The sequence below is a fragment of the Phodopus roborovskii genome, unplaced genomic scaffold (genome assembly GCF_943737965.1).
Source record: "Phodopus roborovskii unplaced genomic scaffold, PHOROB, whole genome shotgun sequence".
Lineage (NCBI taxonomy): Eukaryota > Metazoa > Chordata > Mammalia > Rodentia > Cricetidae > Phodopus > Phodopus roborovskii.
This window is the reverse complement of record NW_026126549.1, coordinates 17,612,071-17,633,897: the sequence shown is the minus strand read 5'-3', so window position 1 is coordinate 17,633,897 and position 21,827 is coordinate 17,612,071. Positions and strand designations below refer to the sequence as shown.

At 41.0% G+C, this 21,827-nt stretch overlaps 1 protein-coding gene across 1 annotated transcript in view; it reads right to left on the bottom strand.

The window, feature by feature from the left end:
- Window positions 1-554: 554 nt before the first annotated feature.
- The window catches only part of Ccdc192 (coiled-coil domain containing 192), a 176,292-nt gene continuing 155,019 nt past the window's right edge, over window positions 555-21,827 (bottom strand). Inside the window, exon 7 of the mRNA XM_051201184.1 lies at window positions 555-841. Within this exon, the coding sequence (XP_051057141.1) occupies window positions 555-841 (287 nt within the window). The remainder of the gene's footprint in view (window positions 842-21,827) is intronic.

The following is a 21,827-nucleotide window of genomic DNA, read 5'->3' as shown; positions in this document are numbered from 1 at the left end:
ACAGCTCTGATTAAATTTTTAAAATTGCTTCAGCATTATTTTGTTTCTACCCTTGCTAATGCTCGTGAAATTCATGCCATGAATAAACAAACTTGAGAGGACATGAAAGAACAGGCTTTGTGGCTATTTACTCAAGGGGCAACGATTTTGCTCCTCCAGGCTCTAACCTTTCCCAACTTGAAGTTGGCCCTCCAACACAGCTTTCATTTCCCAACAAAGGGATACTCCGCACCCTTCCTTCAAGGTGTGGCAAACTTCTAGTCAGAGAATAGTATTGAGCCCTTTTGTCAGCTGTATGGTTTTGGGTTGTTCCCTCACCTACTGTTAACCAGGAGTGTCAAAAGACACAGCATTCTACTGCTCTGTGGCCATATGACCACTGTTGAGTGGCAGACACTTTCAGTGTCTGCTTCTTAACGCTCCTCTTTCTATGGTTTCTTCTAGCACAAACTCTGTAGGTGATACTCAGACAGTAAACTTGAACTTGAGCAGTTATTTAGGCTTCTGACTTCACCTTGATGACAATAAACTTTAATTATTGCTATATGGGAAATCTACAACTTCTCATCAGAGGCCACAGGAACACTCCTATCATCACACTCAGCGGGGAGTTCTTGTAAATTTTCTGTAAGGTTTGCTTCCTCTTGGGACAGCTGGCCACTGTGCTTAGTGACCAGCTCCTCAATCTTCTGTTCCTTTTCTGCTAAAACTTCTTCGAGCTGATTGATCTTCTCAGTTTGCAGGGAAAGCTGGGTGGACAGCTCCATAATCAGGCTAATCTTTCTGTCACCTTCCTCCACAGGTGGGAGACCGTCACAGAGCACTTCCACTGAGTTGGATGCTAAAGCAAATAAAGAACAAACAAACAAAAAGAGAGAGGTCATTTTCATTGAGTTCCCAGAACTCAGAGCGGGAGGATGAAAGCTCTTCATTTCTCACGTTCTCAAGAGGCATCCCAGATGTTACGTCATCTGGTTAGACACACTGAGAACAGTCTAGATCCCATGAGGGCAAAGATTCAGGGGCTCATGAAAGAAGAACTTGCAAGTCTCTGGAGAGGAATCAGAATCAGACCTTGCCAACTCTTAATTTTATTATTTTTTATATGCATTTAACTTTCAATTAACTGTGGGAATGAGCCGACCTTGAAAGACAAACCACAATAACAGCCATGCCAGGCTTCATCTTTTCCTGAAGAATAGTTCATAAGAGGGATGATTGCAATAAAGGAAAATATGGTTGAAATTAGATGTTTACATGTCTGAAAAACAACAAATCTTGCCATTGCTCCTTCTGGGGAAGATGGTAATAGAGGAAGACTAACTTCCCAGTCCAAGCTTCAGGGTTACCAGGAGTATCAGTTTGAGCCCGGGCATGGAATTGCTTGCATGGGATCTATCAGAGGTTTACTTCTTTTATGTTGAAGACTGGTCAGCATTTTAAAATAAAATTGAGCATCCTCTGGGACATCAAAGTTTATCCAGTATCATGGTTCTTAGTGAATCACTGGGATAAGGATGAAAAATTGAAGGAGGGAAAAGAGAGTTCAGCAATGAGATGAAGGATGAATCACTGGCCCCAAGAGTCCTGGAAAATGAATCTCCCTAGCCATCCAAAAAATGTGGCTTCTGTAAAAAGTAAACTCCATCTCGTTAGACCTCAAATGTGCCCCTCTCTTTACTTCATTTCTCTGAGCTATGAAAAATGCAGACATAGATATAAGTAGTAAGAGATGTCAAGGGCTTGGACATCAGTTTAGGGGTAGTGGAGCCAATAACATCTCATTCCCCAGCTTCAGTGGTTGATATAATATAGCTGAAAGCCTATAGATCTTTTCATCCCCAGTGAAGACAAGTCCTGATATACTATTGTCAGTTACGGATAAACAGACTTTCTATACAAGCCAGGTGTTTTCTAGCAGTCAAGGGGATAATGTAGGAGCATTGCCATGAGTTCTAGGCCAGTTGGGCATGTAGAGTGAGACAGTTAACTACACACACACACACACACACACTTCACACACTACTGCTGTTAACCCATACCTGGTCTTCTCTCTCTCAACACACACACACACACATACACACACACACACACACACACACATACATATACACACACACATATGTATGTATGTATGTATGTATGTATATGTATGTGTGTGTGTGTGTGTTCAGGCAAAGAATCACCGGAATTCATTAGTGAGTAAAACTTAGTGGCTATTAGCTCTTTCCTGAAGGGTCTCTGCTGGAAGCTTGAGCACGCAAGGCACAATGCACAAAAGTGACAAGGTGACACCAAGCCATACTCTAGTCTTACAAGTAATAATAATTGGCAAATTACCAAACTTTTAGGGATGTCTGGGAAACTTGAGTTCTCATTATTTGAAACTCTAATATTAGTATTGAAGGGAGAAATGAATTGTTCATCTCTCAAGTTAAAGAGCAACAAAAGGAGCTGGAGAGGCACTAAGTGGTCCCAAGCACATGCTACTCATCTGCACCTGTGTCTGGAGGCTAAAAACCTCCTGCAACTCCAGCTCCTAGGAGATCTGATACCTTCTTCTGGCCTCCATGGGCACTGGCACACAAATGACAGATTCACAGACAGACAAACAGGCACACACACACACACACACACACACACACACACACACACACAAATTAAAAGTAATGTATATTTTTTAAAGTATAGTGAAAAAGTATTATAGTTTAAAGAGTTATTTGGTTCATTGTCTCTGAGGAAGTCATATACCCCCAGCCCAGGAGAAGCTTCCCACACAGCAGGATCCTACCTTTTACATCTGGCCAGAGCTGTGCTGGTAGCAACAGTACTACACATGAACAATAAGCAACTGGATATGGCTATTCTGAGTCGAGATATGCTATCAGTATGAAATAGGCATTAATTTGGGAACACTTGGCTTGGAAAACTGTGAAGTATCTCATTCATTTTTGTTGATTATATTAAAGTAGTAATATTTGCATCAGGAAAATCCTTATATGGAAATTTATTTCATTCACATGTTCTAACTTTAAAAATGTAGCTACTAGGAAGTTCAAATCACGTGGCTTGAGTTTGTGTGTTCATAGTGCTTGGTAGGCATTTCCTGCAGGTGACATCCAGGTGGGCCGCACAACTTTCCCGATCTACTCAGCCCTCACAGGCATTGTTTGGGAGAGAGGCTCGGTCACTCTCAATGGATCATTTATCTGTGTCCTCTGAGGGTGGAAGCATGGAAACGCATGTCTGGAATGGGTTCTCATGGACTGAAGTAAGGTTCAACAGTAGTGGAAAAGAGAGAGAAGAAAATGTGCAGCTGGGAGGAGAAGCCAAGTGTGTCAGCCTGGGAGGAGAGGAGAAGTCAAGTGTGTCAGCCTGGGAGGAGAAGCCAAGTGTGTCAGCCTGGGAGGAGAAGCCAAGTGTGTCTGCCTGGGTGAAGAAGCCAAGTGTGTCAGCCTGGGAGGAGAAGCCAAGTGTGTCAGCCTGGGTGAAGAAGCCAAGTGTGTCAGCCTGGGAGGAGAAGCCAAATGTGTCAGCCTGGGAGGAGAAGCCAAGTGTGTCTGCCTGGGTGAAGAAGCCAAGTGTGTCAGCCTGGGAGGAGAAGCCAAGTGTGTCAGCCTGGGTGAAGAAGCCAAGTGTGTCAGCCTGGGTGGAGAAGGTGTCTCTGGAGCTCTTCCCTTGGATGTATTTTGCTGCTACTACTTTCCCCTTGGACCCTTCTGTCATTTTTTTCCTCACCACCTTGTCCTTAAACTGGCATTTGAAATGAAAACCCAGAGTGCAGTACCACACTTTTCTATCCCTCTTTCTCCTCTTTTTGCCCCCATCCCTTCTTTCTTCCTAAGATAAATGAAAGCAGATATAGTGAAAGATTTAGACAGTTGGAAGAGAACCAGAGTATGCAGAGTTATAGATGAATTCCCTGGTCATCTGCTCTGGTGATAAAGGGGCAAACTATTGCAATGGGGGGCCTTACATCCATGATGTTAAGTAGCACATCTGTATTCTTGCTCTGAAAGAGAACAGCAGAGAGGGAAGGTGGGAAGAGGAAGAGAGGTGGAGGGGCACAGTGGGCCTCAGATGCTTCAACAAAGTGTCACACATTGGGTGTCTCGGGTAATGGGCAGTGTTTCTCATAGTTCCAAAGGTGGGGAAATTCTGGAAAGTTCTGTAAACATTAGGAAACAGCACATATTTATAGGAAGTGGGTCTTTGAGGGCATACTGTGCAAGACTATATCTGGTCTGCAATTTCTTCTTTGCTCCCCACTTCTTGAGTGCTATAGCATGTGTGGCCTTTTCCTCCATATGCTCTTACTGCCATAGTGTTCTGCCCAAGAGCATGCCCAAGAGCATTATGCCTACCTACATAATGCTCTGAAATGCCAAGTCAATATAAATCCTTTCTTCTTTAAGTTGTTCTCCTCATGCATTTTTGTCACAACCTCGAGAAAAGTGGGCAATACATGGGTGGAAGGCCGGTGTGTTTAGCAAGGTTAAGAGGAAGTAGTACAGGAATGTTCTTGCATCTGTCCTGAGATGCTCACTTTTTTTGTGTCAGCCTGGAAGAACCAAAGGCTAACAGAACTGTGTGACCTTTGCCTTTGGGCCTTTCCAACTTTTCATTCATAGCCTCATTGTCATCATACACTTAGTAGCAATGTAGCCCACAAGAATTATATGAAAGTAACCAATAATAATTAAGTAGATTATAGCAGAGAATTACATTTAGAGGAATGTGTAGAGCCTAAGACTTGGGGAGGGTAATCTGATTTATTTATTTATTGTAGCCACTACAGGAATTCTGAAAAGCTCCACAATGAACCTCTGGTGTCCCTTAAACTTTACATATGTTACCCACTAAACTGTAACCAGTGGATAAAGGCAAGTTGTTGCTGTTACTGCAGCTACAAACTTACAGAAATAATGGACAGGTACAAAGCTGTCATGGACAGACCGGGGTGGACACAGGACAAGCCCACTGCTGTACAGTGCTACATTAGATCGGAAGACCTAGAATGTGGAAACTTGGAGTTTGTGAGTACTGGCATTCATATCATGTTGAATGGCAGCCCAGTGAATGGTGGGAAGGACCTTTTTGTTGCTTTTTTTTAACACCCTTTGCTAAAGCGGAGTGTTCCCTTTAAGTGCTATTTCTGCTGTCACCACTAAGTACTTACTGAGCTGTCTGGTTTGTGAATCAAACACCTCCAGCAATGTGGCACTTTGCTTTTATTTGGGACATGAGTATCTTCTATAGTCACAGCTCAATCATTTTTTTTTTCTGACAGTTAATGACCGGGCCCCTGCACACAGAACATGATATGATGTGATGTTGGCTCCTGTAGCCATGCTATGGGGCAGGGGATAGGCAGGGCTATGAAGCCCTAAAGGACAGTTAGGGTTAGCATGAGCAAACACCCCACTAGGTCCACACTATGGTTTATTTTTCTTTTTGTTTTCCAAGCGGATGTTGAAGCTGCCAAGTATTTACTCAATAAGAAAGACTCTTAGCGTCGAGGTGATTAAATACCTCATCCTAGAGCCACCCAGGATTACTGTGCAGCCTCCAAGACTGTGCCAGCATCCTTCTCTGAACACATGCCCATCACTCTGAGTCACTTGGGGCTGGTTTTGAAAGCTGTGTATGCTTGTCAACAACTGCCAGGGAGTCCAAGTCCACCCCTTGTCATTCTTGGGCTGACACACCCATAGGCATATACCCCTCCCACTTAAATAAAAAAATGAAGAAACAAAAGCCTTCCTAGTTTTCTATCTTTCTAAATAATCAATTGTGAGTGGAAATTCTCTGAAAGAAATGGTCTCCCCCTACCCCCTCCCACACCTCTGTCTGTATCCTTGTATTTGCCCGCCAACACACAGATTGCTATTGTCTTGAAGTTCACTCCATCCTACTGCTTCCGTGTTTTCATTTGCTCACAAAGACTAGTCTTTATGGTGCCAGACATATGACTTCAGAGGCTTTTCAATTTCCTTCTTCCAAGCTGTGCACGCTTAGAAAACTAAAGTCAGCACTTGTTAACTGACTTGTCAAAAATTAGAAACACTGTGCAAATAGATGTGATTATTAAATAGGTTTTGTTACTTTAAAAATCAAAATATAGTACAATATTTGTTATCAGTCTTTGATATATAGTAATGACGATTGTCTGTATAGTAACACTGTATTTTAGAATAAAAATATCAGACAAAGTTGCAGACTAAAGAGAATAGAGAGTTTAAAAATACCTGCCTGTTTTCCTAAGTGCCTTAAGGCAAGGGATACTTAGCTGAAAGCACAATGGGACCCTGTAGCCTGAGGATGTGTCTATTTCACCTCCTGAAGCATTAGGAGAGTCTGAGAGTGCGCAGAGATAGGATGCAGGAAAACCAGGGGTGAAAGACTGAGTTGGAGGTCATTGTTTTAGTGTGCAGTAGAGTCCCAGGTGGATGAGAGGCCCATGTGACCCAGGTGTTCACACCAAGACTGTAGGCTGTATAAGTTGAATACAAAGAAACTCACTTGGAATATGTCCCGAGGAGCATGAGAACTCTAGGATTAAGGCTGCAAGCCCAGATCAGTGTCTGAGAATGGCTTTTCCTCAGAAATAGCACCTTCTTTCTAGCTGACCTACCAGAGTGGGCGGGACAACGGCACAACACTGTAGGGATTAGCCTTCAGGAGACATCCATCTACTTCCTTTGCTTCACTTTCTAAGAACGCAATGGGATTCAGTTTTCAACAGAAGCATTTTGGAAGGGCACAGACATCCTGATCACAATGCTGCAAATGTCACCAGAGGAGACTATAGAACTCTCCAGACCCAGAGCAAGAGATCTAGTTGGTATGGACACTTTGAGGACCTGGTCAGGAGTTAGGGATCACGGAGGCTGGAAAGCACTCTTGACTGCTAGCTAGCTGCACACATATGGTGTTTAGATGCTATCTGTAAGATACCAGCAGCTAAGGGGACCAAGGGAACTGAAGACTCCCATCTTCCTTCTTACGGACTAAGGTGAGGAATGACTATCCACTAGGCTCATCATTTATGAAAATGCTAACACACAGTCTATAGAGCTGAAGCATCCCTTTAGCTTCCTATCTATCCATACTGTTTCTGCTATCAGGTCTGTTTTCAGTAGACAGCTTCCATTCAAATACAAACATGAGCTATGCCAAGAGGCCTTGGTACTCTTACCTAAAATTCTTCAATGATTTTGCACCTCAGAAAAATTAAATAACCCAAACGCTAATGAGACCCAAGTGATCTGGGTCCCCTTTCCTTCCCTGACACATCTCTATTGTTCATAATCTCCTCTCTAGTGTAAACACAACGCTAAACTTCCCACATCCCTACTACAACTTTTATTATTACTTGTAAGAGACATGACATATTCCTACCACAGGGCCTTTGCATTTGCTATTACCTCTGTCTGGACTATTGTACCCCTGATAAACACACACACACACACACACACACACACACACACACACACACACACACATATACCTTAATTCCTTAAAGTCTTTATTCTACAAAGTTGCCTTTATTTGGTGAGGCCTTCCCTAGGCATCTTTCTTATAATTTCAACTCCCATTACTGAATACTTCAAATCTGTTACCTCTTTGATAAAAATGACACACAGCACCTGACATTTTTACCATGTTGTAGTCTCTTGCTCCCTAGCATGGAAGCTGCACGGCGACAAACTTCTTTCTCCACCGTCTTGTCCCCTACTGTGTCTCCTGTGCTTGGAATATGGCAGGTCCTCATTACCAGGTCAAAAGTACACACGTAATGCCAAATCACCATAGGAAAGGACCAGCCCAAAGATTTCAATTGGTGTATCATTTGTATGATATCAGAGAGGGTAATGGCTGAATACAAGTGGTTTGAAGGAAGAAATGGGAAAAATGGGGCAGAGATGGCTTTTATTATGGAGTAATGATGATGTAGGAGATGATGTGGGAAAACTTGGAATAATAATTTGATGTTATGAAGGGTATACTAAACTTGCTTAGGAAACCAAGTTCCATAAAGTAGAATTCAGCAGAAGGGGCACTCAAAGATGCATTACGATACTAACCAGACTTGGTAGAGACTATAGGAAAAAAATAAATACTGGACATAACATAATCGAGTTTAGTTTGCTGAGAATATGTTTCTGATAGATTTGTTCACCTAAGATGCCAACAGTGAAGTCCTATTCCTGTAACAAAAGGAGACAGCCCTGGTCACAGCTTGCCCTAAGCCCTCCCTCCAACATCCCCCTCCTACAACAAACAAATGCTTCTACAGGACAGCAGTGGGACAGGGCCACCATTGTGTCTCTGTCTGCCATGAAAAGGGCTCTCTTATCAGGAAAAGCGCAATTCTATCTGCAGGCATGGTGACCCTGGCTAGTGCTGCTGGTAAAAACAGCCCCATCTGTCTAAGGTTTGCCTTGACAGAGTTTTTACATAAGTATAATTTGACTCAAGAATCATCTTGGCATTTCTGTCTCTGGGAAATGGGTTTAATTGCTCAAAGTGTAACTTGGAGTCATGACTCCAAGTTGGTGGGGATTTCTCTCCAGGACTGGTTCGTTTCCCCTTAGGTGCATCAGCCAAAAGGAGCCACATGATATTATTCAAGAATTTCCCTTTTGTTAATCTCTAAGTGGTGGAGTGATTTCTCACTGGGAAGTCATATTAATTCTTTTTGCTTATTTGTTTCATTGTTTTGAGACAGGGTCTTTCTATGTAGCCCTGGCTGACCCGGAACTGTCTATGTAGACTAGGATGGCCTTGAAATAAGAGAGATTCTCTGTATCCTGAGTGCTGGGACTGTACATTAATTCCACAGCAACAAAAATATACCATGTAACACTGAATGTAACATCTCTGAGTTTATTCTCTTGAAAAATGGGCATGTAATGGACAGGAGATCTCACCTGTTAGTCCTCCTTGAGAACTGTGGGTTAGATTCTGGAGGCTCTGAAAATGAGTTCCAAACCTGACACCTGGGATCTTATCAAACCAGGCTTCAACACCTGAAGCATGGTAGGTTGAGCTTCTGTCTCAATTCTAAAAGGTGGCTGGCAGGCATCCAGGTAAAGCCTCTTCTTGACAAGACTATTGGTCTCAACACTGGAAAAGGGAGGGATATCACATCTGTTCTGTTCTTTGCATCACTCCCTGGCTATGCCACAGGGCTCTGCCTATAAATGCTACCAGCTAACTAAATTTGTTCATGGTCCTCACAACCTCAGCCCTCCTTTAATTAGATTACAGCCCAGAAATACCTCAACAGTTCATACTTGGCTGAATCATCTTCAGGGCACCCAGAGAGAGTAGAGAGTGTTAAGGAGGTTGCTTTGTTTTGCTTTTGTTTCTGTTTTTGTATTTGAAGGGTTAATTTCCAAGTCTCTTTCCATGAGGAATGGATAGAAAAGACAGGCTTCCCAGGGCAGAGGAAGGGAAGATCATACCTGAGATAGATGGATAGATAAGATGTCCTGGATTCTCTCAGTGAGTCCCCTTCATCCCTAAAGCTTGCTGGAGTCAGGTGATATGCCCCAAGATTTAAAGGCATTGTCTCAGAAAGATAGAATGATACCTTGGTGTCAACTTGGGAAGGGTTGTTTTTGGGTGGGAAAGAGTATATCACAATTGTTGCTACAAGACTAACAAAGGTTGGTTGGTATGAAATTCTGACTATGGTGCCCTTAAATGGAAGTCTTTGACACATTTCATGATGGCTATTCAGAAACACCACTAACAGAAATAGTTCTTCATTTTGTAAATGAAATTCATGTCTAAAAGGAAATTTACATTGGAGAAGCAAAAAGCCACTGCACATAAATAAACTTTCCCATTTGGTACTCACCTTTCTTCTTAGAAAGGATCATTTCTGAGGAAGACAAGATTGGGAGAGGAAAGATGGGGGGGTGTGGTTTGAAGAGGAATGGCTCCAATGCCTCATGTGTTTGAATGTTTGGGGAGTGGCACTATTAGGAGGTGTGGCTTTGTTGGAGTAGGTGGGGGTAGGCTTTGAGGTCTCATATACTCCAGCTAGGCCTAGTGTGTCAGATCCTTCTACTGCCTTTGAATCAAGATGTAGAACCCTCAGCTCCTTCTCTAGCATATAGCCGTGCTTCTCCCCATGTTCATAATGGACTAAACCTCTGAAACTGTAAGCCAGCGTCCATTAAATGTTTTCCTTTATAAGAATTACTATAGTCATGGCGTTTCTCCATAGCAATGAAAACCCAACTAAGAAAGGGAAATATGACACTGGGCCCAGTCAGAAATCTTTGGGACAATTCTTCTTACAATAGCGTTCTCCTCTGGAATCTTGACCCCTCAACATTTGAGTGCCTGTTCTAACTCTCTTCTCTTCTAGAGCCTGAACTTTTGCTTAGCTCTGTATTTATCTAGACCTCTCTAAGAGTCTTGTGCTTCAAATGTGTCTCCATGTTCCCCCATGTGTCTCCATGTTGACTTTTATTTTCTTGTTAATATGCCTCTTGTCAGTGGAGCACATAGACTAAAATTACCAAAATTTCAGTGGGAGGGAGTGAGTTTAAAACCTTCCAGAGTTGGTCAATGATAAGAAGGTAGGGGGAAAAGTTCAAGTAGCTAGACATTGCCTGGTCAACAGAGGTCAATACATACTTATGGAAAGGGTATAGAACAACGTTGAGAAGATATAAACACTGTCAGCATAAGAGCTACTCCAGGAAAGAGTCAATCTAAGCAAAAGAAAAGGAACTTCAGCAATGTCTTATTTCTCCCACTGGTCAGGTTTCCCAGGGCACTCTTCAGAAAGGCTGACCAGTGGGTTGTTCAACGGCATGCTGGCCGGAAGTGAAAATGAACCCTGGTGGGAGGGTCAGGAAATTCAAGGCAGGGAGAGTGAGACCCCAGGACAAAAGAAAGAAGTACAAGTCTGTTTCTGTCCTTGTGGGAAAAAGGAACCAGCAGGGACTCAAAGTCAATTAAGATGAGTTTTCATCCTTTAGGTTCTGTGACCCTTAGGGATAGCCTTCACCTCCACACAGACAGTGGAACATGAAGATGGCCTGTTTAGTTTGTGTGTGTTTATTTTCAAATGAGTTATAGTTTCTAATGTCATGTAGTATTAAATAAAATAATATTCTGATAATGATGGCATTGACATAGTTATTCTTTGATAATAACAAAGAAAGTTAGTAGGGTTGTTTTATTTCCCCTTCTGAGAATGATATGATAAAGGACATCATTTTTATTTACTAAGATTTTATTTACATAGTAAGAGGGAAAAGCCATTTTTTACTTAGCCAACTTGACACTACTAACATCCCTGGTCATGTGATACAGTCATATGTGGTGTACAGGTTTGAGGAATATGCACCATTGTACACCACATCATGAAGTTCTTCTTTTTCTCATCTATTAACCCACATCTATTTCTCTGTGTCTCTGGATTAGCCCTGAGGTGATAGTGTTACCATGAACTTTACCAGCCCCCTAGATGTGGTGTACTGTTTAGAATCAACACATCTTGGCTGGATTTTTTTTTTTGTTTATTTGTTTGTTTTATTTAGGCATATGACATGACAAACTGTCAATAGAGTAATTGAAGGGTCACAGAGAATTTACTTGAATGGTTCAATTTTATTTATTTATTTATTTATTTATTTATTTATTTATTTATTAATGTTTTTGTCTTGAACACTAGATCCACTGTAACTTGTATCAGCCAAATGCCAAATGCCACTAATTGCTGGAATTTGTTACTGAGGTTTTATTTATATGGAACATTGAACAGAGGAAGATATGAAGGCTCCATCCATGATTCTTAGCATTGCAGAATACTTTGGAAATAGAGATATGGGGTTTGCAGAATAATATCCCTCTCAGAAATGTCCACAAAGATGTCAAAAATAATACTCCTAAAGAATACTCCCATACTAGAAAGTAGGTGACTTTATGTGACAAAGTCCCTTTGCAAAAATAACTGGGGATCTTGAGATGGAACAGTAATCCTTCATTACCTTGGGAGACTTTATGAGATCACTAGAGGAAGGGATGTGGTCAGCCAGAAGGAATTTTCTGAAGATGCTGCACATTGTGATTTGTCTGTAAAGTATCCCCACGGGCTCAGGTGCCTGGACACTTGGTCCCCAGCTGATGGTGTTGCTGTGAGACTTTATGAAATCCTTAAAGGTGAGGCCTGGCGGACAGACATGCTCGCTCAGTGCAAGTTTCAAGGTATACACTTGTGAGTTAGAAGGTATAGCTTGGTTCTTGTTCTGGTCTCAGTCACCTCCTCTCCTCACCTCTCCCCTCCTTTCCTATCTCCCCCCTTCTCCCCTCCCCTCCTCCTCCTTTGTCCTCTCTTTGCCCCCACATCATGATTTGTGAAAATGTAACAAGCTTTGGCACAGGCTCTGGTGACCCCCAGCTGAAACCCCTATCACCATGCCTTCCCGATCATGCAATTAACGCGAACAAAGACTGCTTTCCCTAAGTGGTACCTTGTCAGGTACCTTGATCACTGTGCTGAGAAAATACTGACACACTATGCTGCTGGCTCTGAAGATAAGAAAGGTACCCAGAGCCAAGACTGCCATTGCCCTATGGAAACTAGAAGGAGCCAAGAATCATGTTGCTCAGATTGCTAGAAGGGACAAAGCCCCACCACCTGCAGGCACCTTGACTGTGGGCCAGACACAGTTGTTTTGAGATTTTGACCTCCAGAACTATTAACTAATACAACTGGGCTGTTTTAAATTACTAAATTTGCATCATTTGTCACGGCTGCTATAGGAAATCAATAGAGGACAAACTAGTGCACCCTAAGTAGTAGGAATGGGGCCAGAGGCCAGCACACTGCTGCCCAGGCTCTTGCATTTTATCTGATGGGTGCAGAAGGTTTCCCTAAATCCTGAAAGTTGTGTCTTCAGTGGAATCTTAAGATATTGTCAGCCCCTTGCTTTTGTACATGTTAATGGTTCCACCCATTAACCTTTAGATTTCCTCCTGCTATCTTAAAAAGGACAGAGAACCCTTCATTATTTAGTCACTCCAGGGTGCTTCCAGACTGACTCCTTTCCTTCAATTGTCTGTGTCCTGACTGGATTCGCTAATACGTGTTAACCCAATGCAATGTAGATTTTTATTTTTGCTTGGGGGTTTTATTTATTTGAAACAGACTCTTTCTGTGTGACCAAGCTGGCTTCAAGCTCCCCAGTGCTGAGTCACCGGCATGCTAAACTTGGCCACATGAATTACCAGTGCCACTAAACTGCAAGCACTTGTGTCACCTATTAACAGTTCATTCTTTCATTGACTTCCATGGCTTGATAGTGTTTCTCTTTCGAACTTTCTGCTACTCCTTTGGTCATATTATATGGGCTTCTCAGAGCAATTACTGCACTGACAATCTTACATTTGTATATGTAACCTTCTTTCTGCAGGTAATTTCTTTTACTTCTGTGGACTTGGGGGGGAATCTATTTGGGACAAATGGTGTTCAAGTTTACAGATACCTCTGTTATGGACCTGAAGACTTATTTATGTGGAGATGCCACCATGAATCATTTTTTGCTTAAGTCAGAATCCTGGAATTATTTTAGGTTTCTCCCTTATTCCTACCCTCTTCCATCGGTGTGTGTGTGTGTGTGTGTGTGTGTGTGTGTGTGTGTGTGTGTGCGTGTGTGCTTGCATGCGTACCCACTTCGGAGATGGAATCCAGGGCTTTGCACATGCATTAAGCTACCTCCCTCCAGTACTCTTCCATTCATTTTATCATCATATACTCCTCTTGGTTCAAATTTCTAAATGTTTCTTAGTTTGTCTATCTTTTTGCCAGCTATGTAATAAAATGTGCTTCTTTAAGACAAAATCTTGAGTTCTAGCAGCCCCATCATACTGGGTTCAGCCATGTGTCTCAACCACCAAGAACCAAATACTGGTAAAAAGCAGAGAAAGGGAGCCACTCATTGTGGCTCCATTAAGCGAAGGCCAGGGATCACACATCTGCATTAGGGTAGGTAGTAAAGGGTTTAAATAGAGGGTAAGGGGTGAAACCTAAGGAAGCAATCCTGGTCAAGACATGCTTCCACCCAACACTGTCTCAGTTCTGGTTCAACAAGGTGGTTTCCCCAGGTCCACGGTACTGTCAATCTCTCATCTCTCATTGATCATTTTCAGGCTCTGGGGAGCCTCTTGCCCTCATGGGTAATCCTCCTCATCTGGGGCTGATTCTGATTGGCATCTCAACATGAGAACCTAAGGGAACTGCACTTTGGGGATTCCTATCTCTAACCCTTTGTCCGGAGTAAAGGGGACAGTTAGAACCAAGGCAGAGATGTCACTCTCCCATTCTCTTTTAGTTTCCCTGTGGGACAAACTGAGAAGTCAATTCTTTTTACAAAAAAAAAAAAAGTACCTTTTTAGCAAAAAATCAAATATCTGTTTCATGTGTCTTTATAATTCTCATTCAAACACTGTGTGTCTGAGGACTGGATCTCAAACTCTGTAGGTACCAAGCTATAGTTTCTGAATTCTGTTTTTCTGTTTTCACAGCTTCATGGAAATGTAATAGATACCTATATGGTACTAGCAAGCTGGTAGAGTTCACCTATCAAATGACACCAATGGACTTTGAGTGGTATGCTTGAACCCTTGGACATTTATTCTTGGAATATGTAGGGACCTATTCAGAGGAGACCAGGGGGGGGGGAAGTAACAAAGAAAGAAGGAGCCTAAGTGCTCAAGTGGATGAAGAGCAGTTGCAGAGTCTAGGCTGAAAGTAGGAGTATTGTTGCCAATGGAGAAGAGATGCTCAAATAAACCAATACTGTTTCTCAATCTTCCCTCTAATGTAAGCAGGTCTAATGTCTTCCTTCCTCCCTCGCTCCCTCCCTCCCTCTCTCTCTCTTCTTCCTTACTTCTTTCCTTCCTTCCTCTCTCCCTCCCTCCCTCCCTCCCTCCCTCAGCTTCTTCTCTCCCTCCTTCCTTTCTTCCCTTTCCCTCTCTCCCTCCCTCTTTCCCTCCCTCCTTACCTTCATTCCTTTCTCTTTTTCTTTATGATTTTTGAAACCATGCAGCTCCGGCTAGTCTGAAATCCCCCAATGTAGTCCATGCCTCTACTTCCTAAGTGCTAGGATTACAGATTTCTACTACCACACCAGCTTAACTTTATTTTCATTAGCACTTTCTTCCACTATGTTTTGTGCAACTTTACTGATAGTTCAATAAAATATTTTTTATAAAATGGACCCAGGGGTAAGGCGGGACCCAGAGATATCTCATAAAAACACCTTGTCCTATTATTATTATTGTTGTTATTATTATTATTATTTCTTGAACTTACTGAGTGATAAATGATCTTGAACTCCTGATCCTCCTGACTCTACCTCTCCAGTGGTGGGGTTATAGGCATGCACCATCACAAGCAGAAAAAGTTGGGTGGGAGACAGACCAGGAAACACTGGGGAAATTTGAGGGAAACGTAGCAGATGGATATGACCAAAGTACATTGTATAAACACAACAAACTTTCACAGTAAAGATATATAAAATAAGCAGAAACAAATGCCCTGCTCTGAGGGACATCTTATAGAACACAGTTGTTTCAATCCCCGTGCAGTGCTATTCCAATTTTATCAGTTTGTTTTTATTTATTGTTTTAGCTTTAAGATGGAATTACAAGAGGTAATTTAAAAGTGATAGAGAAATTCCCCCCTAAAGGAAGCCCAAACAAGCTTTTCTGTCTTTACATAAACTCCTCATGTTCAGTATAAACTGCAATTCTCATAGACATTTTTCTCATTAGTTATCCGATACATTATAAATTTTCAGAACATTATCATAGCTAATTATTTTTAGTTTGGGATTAAATGTTGCAGGATATTTGATCACACTGTGAACCCTACATTTGTGTTTGTATTAATTAAATAAAATCAACCTTGGGTCAGGTGGTGGAGCCAGCAACTAGTTGACAGGAAATCATCCTGGAGAGTCAGAGGGAGCCTGGAAGAGGGATAGACAGACAGGCAGGAAATAGTAAAGAGGGACTTTGAGTGTGGTACTCTCTTTGTGTTTGGCCGAGTGTCTTTCTGAGAGTCCCATGAAGAGGGAAGGTCTGCTAGTTGCTCCACAGGCTGTTTGAGCTAGCAGATTTTCATCCTAGCCTCTAACTCCCAAGTCTCATTGACAAATAGAATGATGGAGAATTAGTTAAAAACCACATTTGGTGGGAGCAGCAAGAGGTAGATCAGGCAGGATGTCCCATGGGGCTGCTGCCTGAGGGGCCCAGTAACTGCAACTGTGGAACCACAGTCAATGACAGAAACAGCAATAGATTCAGGTGCAGCTGCCGTGCCTAAGGAAAATCAACACTTAAAACCAAAGCACATTACAAAAGTACAAACAATATGTAGAGGATTGATAAAATACTTAGCAATACTTTTGTATTGGTATAGGGAATTTTATTGTATGTGTTAGAAATATATTGTGTGTTAAAGTCAGGAAAATAATATAATGCTTAAAGATATCAAATAATTTACATAAATGAATTCATTTGCTTGTGTTCCTTATATATTTTATTTTACTTATTATTTTTAATGTTTGTGTGTATGGTGTGTGTGTGTGTGTGTTTGTATACAAGTGAATGCATGCCACACTACATATGTGAAGACTGGAATTAGATGACAGCCTCTTGTGACTGTCATTGCCTTCCACCTTGAGACAAGGTCTCTTTGGATGCCACTACTTGTGCTAGTTGTGCTGAGACCCCGAGGGATCCCCCTGTCTCTGCCTTCCACAAAAGTGCCTGCACTACAACCGCACATTACTACATCTAGCTTTATGTGGGCTCTGAGCCTCCAAATTCTAAGTAAGTAGGGTTATATATTCTAAGTAAAAGAAGGGTTATAAAAGAGGACAGGAAGCTGGCAGGGATGAAGAGTAGAAGTGAATCTAACAGGAGTTAGGGGGTAGATATGATTATAATACATTATATCTATGTATTTGCTCCTGAATTCATAAGTTATTTTGTTTTTAAAAGCACAAAAGGAATAACACAATAGGTCACATGTATCATTCTTTCATGTTTTCATCTATTACTGAGTTATGATCCAGTAAATGCTAAGAATCTCAGGAATTGGCAGCAGGGTTACCATGAAGACTCATGGGCATTTGTTCTGGCTACTCTCCAAGATGGCCCTCCCAGTGTCTTTTGGTTTTAACCACCTGGAAAAACAAAGACTGAGAGCATACATCCATTTCAGCAGCTCAGCCTTTTATTTCGCATCTAAGATATAGAAATTGCTTAAATTTAATCTACATTGTGTAGCCATTGTTCTACATTTATTGGGGCCAACTAAATAACACCTTTAAATGGCAAAGTTTGCCAAGAATTGAAAGCATACATTTCTTTTTCAGATTCAAGTCGATCTTTAGTCAATTGAGTAAGCTGATTTTATACTTAGGATTAGTCTTAGAGAATCAATACTGTTTGTGGCTTTATTGGTCAGAGTGGTTCAGCCACATATGAGATGGCTCATCTGTCAACAATTTGAACAAAGGGAGATTATTATTACACATTGGTGAATCTGGAGAATTCTGGGGTTAGTTTGTTTTGTAGCTTTTCTTGTTCTGACCTAGTTGCAAAGTTACTACATTCTTCAAAGATCTTTACCTAAAAGTTGCAAGGGAAAAGAAAACTGTCTTGTTACCCATGTAAGATGTAGGAAAACTTCCATGATGCTGGCATGCTTGCAAGCCCCCCCCCATTTCAATATACTTGTAGAGAGATACAATAGATATACATTTTTAATTCTAGCATATGCCTAATGCAGTCTTGAAAAGAAATATTTCCCCATGATTGGTGTGGCTAATGAACATTCAAGTTCTGGGTTGCATGGGGGAAATTCCTAATGTATTATTTGCCTAGCTTTATGAGTAAAATTGGGATTCTGTTAATGAAGAAAAATAGCATCTTCTGTGTAGGTATATATGTCGCCACAGAACAAAACTGTCTTATATTAAAAACCAGTAGTAGTGTATCATTCAGAGCTATTCTTATTTTTTTAAAAAAAAATCCAAAGCTCATACCTAACTGGTTGAAGTAATGAAGAGAATGGACTGGTTCCAGAGACAGGGCCAGCTCCAGGCAATACTTGAAGTAGTGGTCTCAATAATGTAAGTGAAATTGTCTTCTTCAGGTCTCCCTGCTCCTGCTCATTCTTTACAATGCCAGATTCTTCTGAAACCCTGTACTATTTTGAGAACCAGATAGTTGCCACCATCTTCTAGGGATAGACCTCCTCCAGTCTAGTATCAAAGAGATTCTGTTCCTGCACTGATCACCGGAAATCAGGCAGCTTATCTTTCCTGTAAGCCACATACACGATGCCATATTTGGTTGTTTCATTAGTTTACGAGATTATCTTGGCATCAGTGAAGGACAGGGTAGTTCTTGTTGCAGTTTACAGTTCACTGTCAGGTGTTGAAATGATGCAATGTATACCAATAATGCCTGACAGAAGGGGAAGGAATTAGGTAGCAGCGGCGTGAGGAAATGAATGAGCATGCTCCCAATGATGATAAATCCTACGTTGTAGGCATTGCCCTGGTAACAGTTTCGACAAATTGAATAATTGTTTCTAGAAGGCGGCTTATATAAAGTAAGACCTGAGAATCAGAATTGTAAGAGATATGTAATGAAATCCAAAGCACTATAAAATTCTGGTGGAGTAATCAGAGATTTCAGGTATATCAAATTACGTTGAAAAAGATTAAGAAGCTATTCATGTTAGATGTTGATACTGGAGTAATTCGATTATTTTGAAGGCTAAAATTTTACACAAAATCTAGTTAGTTCAAGTTCAAATTTGGCTTTGATAGCTATCATTTGAAGATATTAAAAAACATCAAAATAAACAAGAAATGCTTAGTAATATGTATGTTTAGTGCTAGAAATGTCTGTGGGTAGAATGCTTATGTATATAGAGAGGATATATGATAACGTGGCACAAAAGTCAACAGGATAAATGGTTCTTGAAGGGGCAGTCTTTTTAGCTGGGCTTGGCTCCTCTGAGAGTTGTATTCTGTGGAAGTCATCCATCTTGCCAGTGTGGTATGGAACAGGTAGGGAACCAGAGAAGCAAAAACAAGAGCAGGGAGGATGTTGGAATGAACATTTATCAGGTAATTTAACAGAGGCTGCTCTGGGAGGGAGGGGCTCTCTCAAATCCCAGCACCATCCTAATGCAGAGCACAGTCTTCTGGAAAAATTCTCCTGGGTAACCCATGCATGCTCTATTGGAGAATTTTGAGCAACTACAGGCAGGGAAAGGAAAAGCCTGCCTTAAGTGTAGAAACTATAGTCCAAGACTTTGAGGTCCCATGTTCATTGGCACCTTGGATAGCTCAGTTCCCAGGAGGATGCTTCAGAGACTGCAGAGGTATGACAGGCATAAAAAATAGGAGTGAGGCTGGAGAGAAGACTTTACCTAGCCACAAACTGCTTAATGAATAAGTGTAGAAAATTGGTGTTGCAACTACACATTTGATCCAAGGTGAATTTAGAAATACGATCTATTTTACCAATAGTGTGGCTATAAGCACTTGCCCTCTTTCTACCGAGTCAAAGTTCTGAGTGAAGAATGTTTCACCTATAGGCATAAGAACCAGAGGGAACAACCTAGAACTGGCAAGTCAAAAGTTTGGAGTGGTAAAATCAGATGAGTAGCATCATTTTCCAATCACTGCTAGAACAATCCAGTGTGGATGTGTAACACCTTCTATGTGATGGCTTTATTATAGATAATCACACATTAAAGTTGTCATCTAAAGTGAAAAGAGACCAGTTCTAGTAATGATCTAAACCAAATGCAAAGCTGTGAATCCATCTTTGCTGATAGTGCCACACTTAGCCCTGAAGCTAGCCAACACAAACAAGCTGATTTCATACAAACTTGTCAAAGAATATATAAACCAAGAGAAAAGTGTAAATCAACTAAATTCTGCAAGTTGGCTTTCCAGGAGGAGAGACATTGATTTAAGTGGGAGTGGGGTGGGTGAGATAGGGTGGGAGTGATTAGAGATCTGAACCATTTGTTCATTTCATATAGCATGGATTCACACACAAGGTACTAAGTTTGGCCTTTTGGATAAAACAGTGATCCAAAAGTAATAAGCCTTTTTTCCCTTAAGGAAAATGTAAATAATCCTCTTCTTTCACATTATTCAAAACCTTACAATGTATCAATAATCTGCTAACCAGCACAGTGTGAAGATAATGAATTGTAGATGTTCACAAATGCAAAAAAAAAAAAAAAGGACACTTGTAAATGAAAGCTTCATAACTAACAATGCATCCTTTATTTCTTGATGTCAAGAAGAATGTGTCTAGACTTCTATTTTCACTTGTATAATGAAATTTTAATATTAATGTTGAGAAAATGAACCAACTTATGCATTAAACTTGGTCCTTTCCAACTGCTTGCTACCAGCTCAGGAGAGCTGTTTATACTTCCTGTTCACCTATTTTTGTACTGTAGCACAGTGTTTCATGATTTTCCTAAGAGACTTCAAAGTAAATTCAACTCAAATTTTTTAAATTATGCAAAATGGACATAACAATTCCCTAAATTTCTCTTTATATCTGTAGATTAGTGTATTTCTCAACTTTTTACAGTAAATTAAAATTAAAATTGGTCAATGTACAGACAATATGAGTAGGAAGTGTTCAGAAATCTGTATCACAAATCCAAGTTCAGATCATTGCCAGAGGTAGCGAGGGACAGAAAAACAGTAAGAGTTAAAGGGAATAGACACCTATAGAGAAACAGTATTTGCCAGACATAATAATGTCACTGCACACATGAACTCACAGTGGCTGGGACTGCATGTATAAGGACAAGTCAGCTAAAATCCCAGCATGAAGAGGGGAGGGACTCAGGAAGTCCCACCCTCATCTGAGGAACTATTAGTAAACAAGGCTGCGGGACAAGGGAGAGTTAGTTTTCTTTGCATGTGGCCACTGATAGGACACTGGCAGCATTAACTGAACTTACTGAGTTTAAAGAAAAGAGACCACATGAAGTTTGGAAGTGGAAGCAGAGGTAGGCTTAGTGGAGGAACTGGAGGGAAGGGAATAGCAGTTGAATAAAAAGAAAACATGTTATATGCAGGCATTGTAGACTATTATCTTAAGATGTGTCGAATTTGTTTATACTGTGGATTTGTTTAATGATGCAAAGTTGTGCTTCTTTATTTTATGTTGCATTTGTTTATCTCTGTGAGGCCATGTTAGTTTGCCTGTCTAAAACTCCTGATTGGTCGAATAAAAAGCTTAACAGTCAAGGGACAAAGAGAAAGGATAGATAGATGGGGCTGGCAGGCAGAGAGAAAAAAATAGAAAGAGAAAGAGAGGGAAAAAAGATAAAGGATCGAGAAAAGAAGGGACCAGTTACCTAGATACACAGTCAGACACAGAATAAGAAGGAAAGAAAAGATATACAGAAATAGAGAAAGGTAAAAGGCCAGAGGCAAAAGATAGATGGGATAACTTAAGTTAAGGAAAGCTGGCTAGAAATAAGCCAATGGGTATTTGTAAATAAGAATTAAGTCTCTGTGTGTATTTATTTGGGAGCTGGGTGGTGGGACCCCCAAAAGAGCAAAGAACAAAAACTAAGAGTAAGGATTAAAAAACAAACAAAAAACCAACTAACATGCATATATGGATATTAAATACAATATACTTTTAAAAAGACCTGGGCTCTTAAAAAGAGGCTGGGCATTGGTGGCTCATGTCGTTATAATCATAGCACTTGGGAGGCACAGCCAGGC